The 6259-nt window shown below is 37.6% G+C and overlaps 1 protein-coding gene across 10 annotated transcripts in view; it reads left to right on the plus strand.

The window, feature by feature from the left end:
* Nucleotides 1-6259, plus strand: part of epb41l2 (erythrocyte membrane protein band 4.1 like 2) — a 56576-nt gene that overhangs the window by 14181 nt on the left and 36136 nt on the right. For all 10 annotated transcript variants that reach the window (XM_016244682.1, XM_016244679.1, XM_016244687.1 and 7 more), the window contains exons 6-8: nucleotides 300-375; nucleotides 521-739; nucleotides 1919-2006. In XM_016244682.1, coding sequence (XP_016100168.1) covers nucleotides 300-375; nucleotides 521-739; nucleotides 1919-2006 — 383 coding nt within the window. The remainder of the gene's footprint in view (nucleotides 1-299; nucleotides 376-520; nucleotides 740-1918; nucleotides 2007-6259) is intronic.

Consider the following 6259-nt stretch of genomic DNA (forward strand, 5'->3'; position numbering starts at 1 on the left):
CACACACACACACACACACACACACACAAACACACACACACAAACTCTCTCACAAACACACACACAAACTCTCTCACAAACACACACACACACAAACTCTCTCACAAACACACACACACAAACTCTCTCACAAACACACACACACAAACTCACAAATACACACACACACACACACACACACACACACACTCTCTTGTGATATTGAAGTTGGCAGGGGGACTAAACTGATCCTTTTGCTGTGATTTTCTCTCTCCTTTAATCAGCTCTGGTTCTCTTTCTCTCTGTGTGTTTCGCATCAGACTCTCAGTGGCAGTTTGCGTTCAGTGTGAAGTTTTACCCTCCGGACCCGTCCCAGCTGACTGAGGACATCACGAGGTACAGAAGCCCCACGCTGACACCTGCCCGTCTCCACCAGCCGCATGTTTGCTGCTTCATCTGTTGGTCACTCTGAAAGGCTGCGGGTGCCGGTGTGTGTGTGTGTGTGTGTAGCATCTCATGGTTTCTCTCCTGGTCTCTGCAGGTATCTGCTGTGCCTCCAGCTGAGGCAGGACATCGCGTCGGGACGGCTGCCATGCTCCTTCGTCACACACGCTCTCCTGGGCTCCTACACCCTGCAGGCAGAGCTCGGGGACCACGACCCCGAGGAGCATCGTCTGGACTACATCTCAGACTTCCAGTTCGCCCCAAACCAGACCAAGGAGCTGGAGGAGAAGGTGGTGGAGCTGCACAAGTCCCACAGGTCTGACAGCAGGCCTCCCTAACATGTCTATTATTCAGTTTGATCAAATTTAACATCATAAAGTATCGCAGAAGTCTTCGTTGTCATTTTAAGAGGTCTTAAATTTAGGGACAGAACAACAGGAATCACAATACAGCTTAATGTGATGATTAAAGTTCAAATGGGCTGTGATTTCATTAATTAAATGTGAGCGCTGTGTGTTCGAAGTCGAAACGAGGCACTGTTTCTACAGGCCTGCAGTTTCATAGCAGTTTGCAATCAATGAATAATGCACTGCTGTGCCAAGCGTTTGCTTATGATCTTACTGTTGATGAATTATAACAGCGTTTACTTTATCGTGTTGTGGATGGTTGTGAGATGCCTATTTGATCCCCCTCATCTGTTTGAATAACACAGACATTTCCCAGTATATTTTGGGCTTGTTTATTATTAAAAGTCTTGCATTATGCGTTTTCTTTCTGGATATTATTATTTGGGTTACACAAAAAAACTGTATCTGGCATTTAATTTAACCCTGTAATAGAAAGGACCTACCAAGAACATTATTTAACATATTAAATATGTTTGTTGCCTTTCCTTAAACATATTATTATTATTATTATTTCAGACAAATCCAATATCACTCAACCAGTATTTTGTATGTAATTTTATATTAGTACACCGATTTCAATACATATGTATATATTGAATAAAAAATGCCTTGAGTATTTAGTCTCGTAGTTACCCTGTGTGCTGCAGCCTGTTTAATTAAGCAGAATTTTAGTGTCCTGTAGGGACAACATTAATTTGTGCAGGTCTTTAAAAAGGTCATACAATTTTCATGTTAAAAACCCTTTTTAAATGTAAAGTAATAACTGGGCACGCATTGATTGTGACGTCACTAGTGGCATCATGATGCAGCTCTGATCCAGTTAGGCGTGTGAGAGTCAAATCTGGCTCAACAGCAGGATGAATATTCGTCCACGTGTAGTTCTGGAGGAACCCGGCTTCCGTCTGATTGATTCACTAAGCCAGACACCAATGTGGGGCTCACACGAGTTCCTCTGACTTCAGTTCCTGCATTAAAAGAGCTGAATGTCAGTGAAACTCAAAGCCCAAGGTGTGTGATGATGATCAGTGCCAGGTCTGTGAAGGTCCCTGAGATGAGTCCTGATAACACCTGTCTCGTATCTTCTCCAGGGGAATGACTCCAGCCCAATCAGATGCCCAGTTTCTGGAAAATGCCAAGAAGCTGTCCATGTACGGTGTAGACCTACATCACGCCAAGGTAGTACATCTCCAGATCTCACCATCTGCTTGCGGATTCATTTTTCAGGAAGTCTCTGTACTCATCAGTCCATAGCTGTTTTTGGTCACTAGCAGACCACTTCTCATGAAGCAGCGAGAGTCTGGGAAAAATATTCTGTTGCCATTTTTAAAGCTTCACAGGAACATCAGCTCTCCAGCGCTTCTCCCTGCGGGACTGATAGCAGTCTCTAGTCCAAACTGTGTGTCTGTGTCTTTCTGAAGACTGAAGGTGTGAAGCTTGTGATATTCAGTTAGCTTCAGCTCAGCCCGGAGAATCTAAGGACCTTTAAGGACTGACACATGGTGCTGTATTAGACAGGGTTATTACCGCTAACCAAAACCAAAACCATGAAAAAAACCTTCATTACTTGAAATAAACTGAAGTAAAATAAGATAAATAAAACCATAAACGAATGTGTGTATAACTTTCTGAAGACTGAAGGTGTGAAGCTTGTGATATTCAGTTAGCTTCAGCTCAGCCCGGAGAATCTAAGGACCTTTAAGGACTGACACATGGTGCTGTATTAGACAGGGTTATTATCGCTAACCAAAACCAAAACCATGAAAAAAACCTTCATTACTTGAAATAAACTGAAGTAAAATAAGATAAATAAAACCATAAACGAATGTGTGTATAAATATATATATATATATATATACATATCAATTTCAATTAGTTTAACATTATGTACTAAAATTAATACAAATAATAAAACTACTTTGACATATTTGAAAAAACTAAAACTAATAAAAATGAACCAATTAAAATGAAAACGGAAAAATAAAAATAAAATGCTAAATATAAATAACAATTCATACAAATATCATGAACTTTAAGGACTGACTGATGGTGTATTAACCAGTTATTATAGTTAAATACAACTAAAAGCATGAGAAACACCTTTCATTAGTTGAAACATAATAAACTTAAACTGAAATTAAACATTATTTCATTTTCATTTAGTTTTAAGTTGATATACTAAAATAACTGAAATAATAAACTAAGACTTATTTGGAAAAAAAACCAAAAAAAAAAAAAAAAAAACACAATTACTAACATATACAATTCTAAATATTAATAAACAAAATCTAGTAGTACATCAATGGTGCTAAAATAACACTTGTGTTAGTCTAGTTCTGTCTGTCAGGGAATGTTGTAAATGGCAAATCACACTCTAAAGGTAGTCTTCTGTTCCTGTATAATGTTTACACTAAGGTTGTGTGCAGCCTAGTCCTGTTTTTTCTTAAATCGCTCACATTTACAGCACACAATTGTGATCAAGAAAATGTCACAATGCAGAAAACATCTAAATGTTTCTCCACATAGACCCCATTGTCTTTACACACAAATTATTTCTTAATTTTCTGGACATGTTAACGTGGTTTTGTCCCGTGAATCTCTACATGCTGAGGCTCAGCCGCACCTCGCCCGCTCTCCTCCGAGGGTCAGAGTTCACTGGAGGCCTGCGGCTTTCAGCACTTACTGATGCGCTGATGTGTGAGAGATCAGTGAGAGCTGTGTTAGTGTTAAAAGCCTCTCGTGGCGACAGATAGTCTGAGTTCAGTCTGCTATCGGCGCTGTTGATTCCTCTCAGAGCTCACAGACAGATCAATAATCGGTGCTCCACGGCCCAAAAGCCCCGGCAATAAAGATCCATTTAGGACGTTACATAAACACATTCAGATAAGTGCTGCAGTGGCAGGAGTCAGTGCCATGATGGATGTGATTTGCAATTATATATAGTTTGAAGTGATTTATAGTGATTGTGCGTAACATCAGGTGCCAGTTTCTTCTCTGAAGGCCTCGGGAACACTGACCTGCTTTACTTCCAGTGTTATTGTAGAACTGAGCAACGAGTCAGAGTTATTGGAGAAATGGATCAGTCCTAACCCTCTGATTCTCCTCATTTGAGAGTCACACCTGTGATCTTCACGGTCACCTAAAATTTTGAACTTATTTTCTAAATAATACAAATTATTTTTTAATTTTTAAAATTTTGTATTTTGAGATAATTTCATGGTACTAATTAATATTTATGCAATAATTATGATGAATTTCTTCCCATGGAAAATAATACAAATTAAAAAAAATATATATTTTTATATTTCTTTTCAATCAATGCAGTATTTCATGTTAAAATGGTGTCTATGCTTTTAAAATCAAATTTTTTAAGCCTGATTAGAAAAAACCAGTGGGAGTAAAATAAGAAAAACATCTGCAAATCCATGGTTTAGCCCATATAGTCCTATATAGTTCCTATATAAAAGGCCTATAAACTCTCTAATTGTTTTTAGACATAAAAACTTATTTTTATTAAATTGTGGGTTTAGATATATATTTAGACATTCTCAAAGACAACTTTTTGTAAAGGTTTAGATTTTTATTTTTTTTTAAAAGTTGATTTGAAGCGTCAGTTTTTGAATTATTATTACTACAGTCAAACCTGAACATCTACAAAAATGAACAGGAATGTTTTATTAGAGCTTAATTCTTCTGCGTCTGATCTGATTGTGGCAGATTTGTTTCAGATTCTCTGTTTTTGTCGATTTCCCATTCATTTCCTATGGTCGGTCATTTTTGACCGAAGACCACAAGTGTGACTATTTATTTACATTTTTTTTTTTGCAGCCACTTAGCATGCTCGAATCATGCCCTCATATTTTTTGTGTGTTCACATTTCAAATGCCATAAGTCAACAAGTTTCGTACCATTCCGATGAAGCTGTGATTTAAAAGAGGGTTAAAGGCGTTAAAAAAAATATATATTTTTATATTTCTTTTCAATCAATGCAGTATTTCATGTTAAAATGGTGTCTATGCTTTTAAAATCAAATTTTTTAAGCCTGATTAGTGCCATCTGGTGGGAGTAAAATAAGAAAAACATCTGCAAATCCATGGTTTAGCCCATATAGTTCCTATATAAAAGGCCTATAAACTCTCTAATTGTTTTTAGACATAAAAACTTATTTTTATTAAATTGTGGGTTTAGATATATATTTAGACATTCTCAAAGACAACTTTTTGTAAAGGTTTAGATTTTTATTTTTTTTTAAAAGTTGATTTGAAGCGTCAGTTTTTGAATTATTATTACTACAGTCAAACCTGAACATCTACAAAAATGAACAGGAATGTTTTATTAGAGCTTAATTCTTCTGCGTCTGATCTGATTGTGGCAGATTTGTTTCAGATTCTCTGTTTTTGTCGATTTCCCATTCATTTCCTATGGTCGGTCATTTTTGACCGAAGACCACAAGTGTGACTATTTATTTAAAAAATTTTTGCAGCCACTTAGCATGCTCGAATCATGCCCTCATATTTTTTGTGTGTTCACATTTCAAATGCCATAAGTCAACAAGTTTCGTACCATTCCGATGAAGCTGTGATTTAAAAGAGGGTTAAAGGCGTGGTTCACTGTTTTTTTTCCTAGGCTTTATTGTGTTTATGGGGTGCAGTCTAACATATTAATGCTTAGTTAAAAAAAAAACGCATTATTTTTCATATAATTTACCTTTATTCCACACCGAACGGTCTCTTCTCTAAGAAACGGGCTGATCTTTTCCTGTTTTTATGAAGCCCCTCCCTCAGATGGGCTCTGATTGGTTAGCTAGCTCAGTGTGTTGTGATTGGCTAAACCGCGTCTAGTGCGTGTCTAAATGCCCCTCACCTCAGCGGCATGTGCTCCGGTTGTATTGTAAACAACGGCATCGTTAATATCGCTTATCATTTTGAGCTCGATTGAGAAGCAGAGGATATTATTGAAGAGGATCGTTCAGAACCTGTGCAAGCACAGCTTTTAATGGTAGGCCTATGTTTTTAGTTTTTTGTTGTCTCATACTTTGATACGCTGTTATTTGTAAATGCTACTGCTTCTGTTAGCTTTTAAAATATAGGTTTTATCCTGATTAAAGCTTTAATATAGTACAGCAACTGTATGCACGCTTCTCATGGAAATAAGTGTATAATTGGAACAGTTCATTGTTGGAGCTGAGCTGAGCTGAATGAGAGAGAGAGAGAGCGTGTGCAGAGCAGGGGACGCGAGGAACACTATTGAGAACCGCTGCTTTTGAACATTGATTTTGAAACTTGTGAATCCATTAGAATCGTTAGAAGACAGAATCGAGATTCATATATGAATAGATTTTTACATGCACCCCTAGTTTTCTCTTCCTCTTCTCTAAAGCAGCACAGCATGGCCTCGCCCCCTTTGTTGCCTTTTCCCAAGGGCGGGGGTTA

Source organism: Sinocyclocheilus grahami, unplaced genomic scaffold (assembly GCF_001515645.1).
Source record: "Sinocyclocheilus grahami isolate Dianchi unplaced genomic scaffold, SAMN03320097.WGS_v1.1 scaffold730.1, whole genome shotgun sequence".
Taxonomy (NCBI): Eukaryota; Metazoa; Chordata; class Actinopteri; order Cypriniformes; family Cyprinidae; genus Sinocyclocheilus; species Sinocyclocheilus grahami.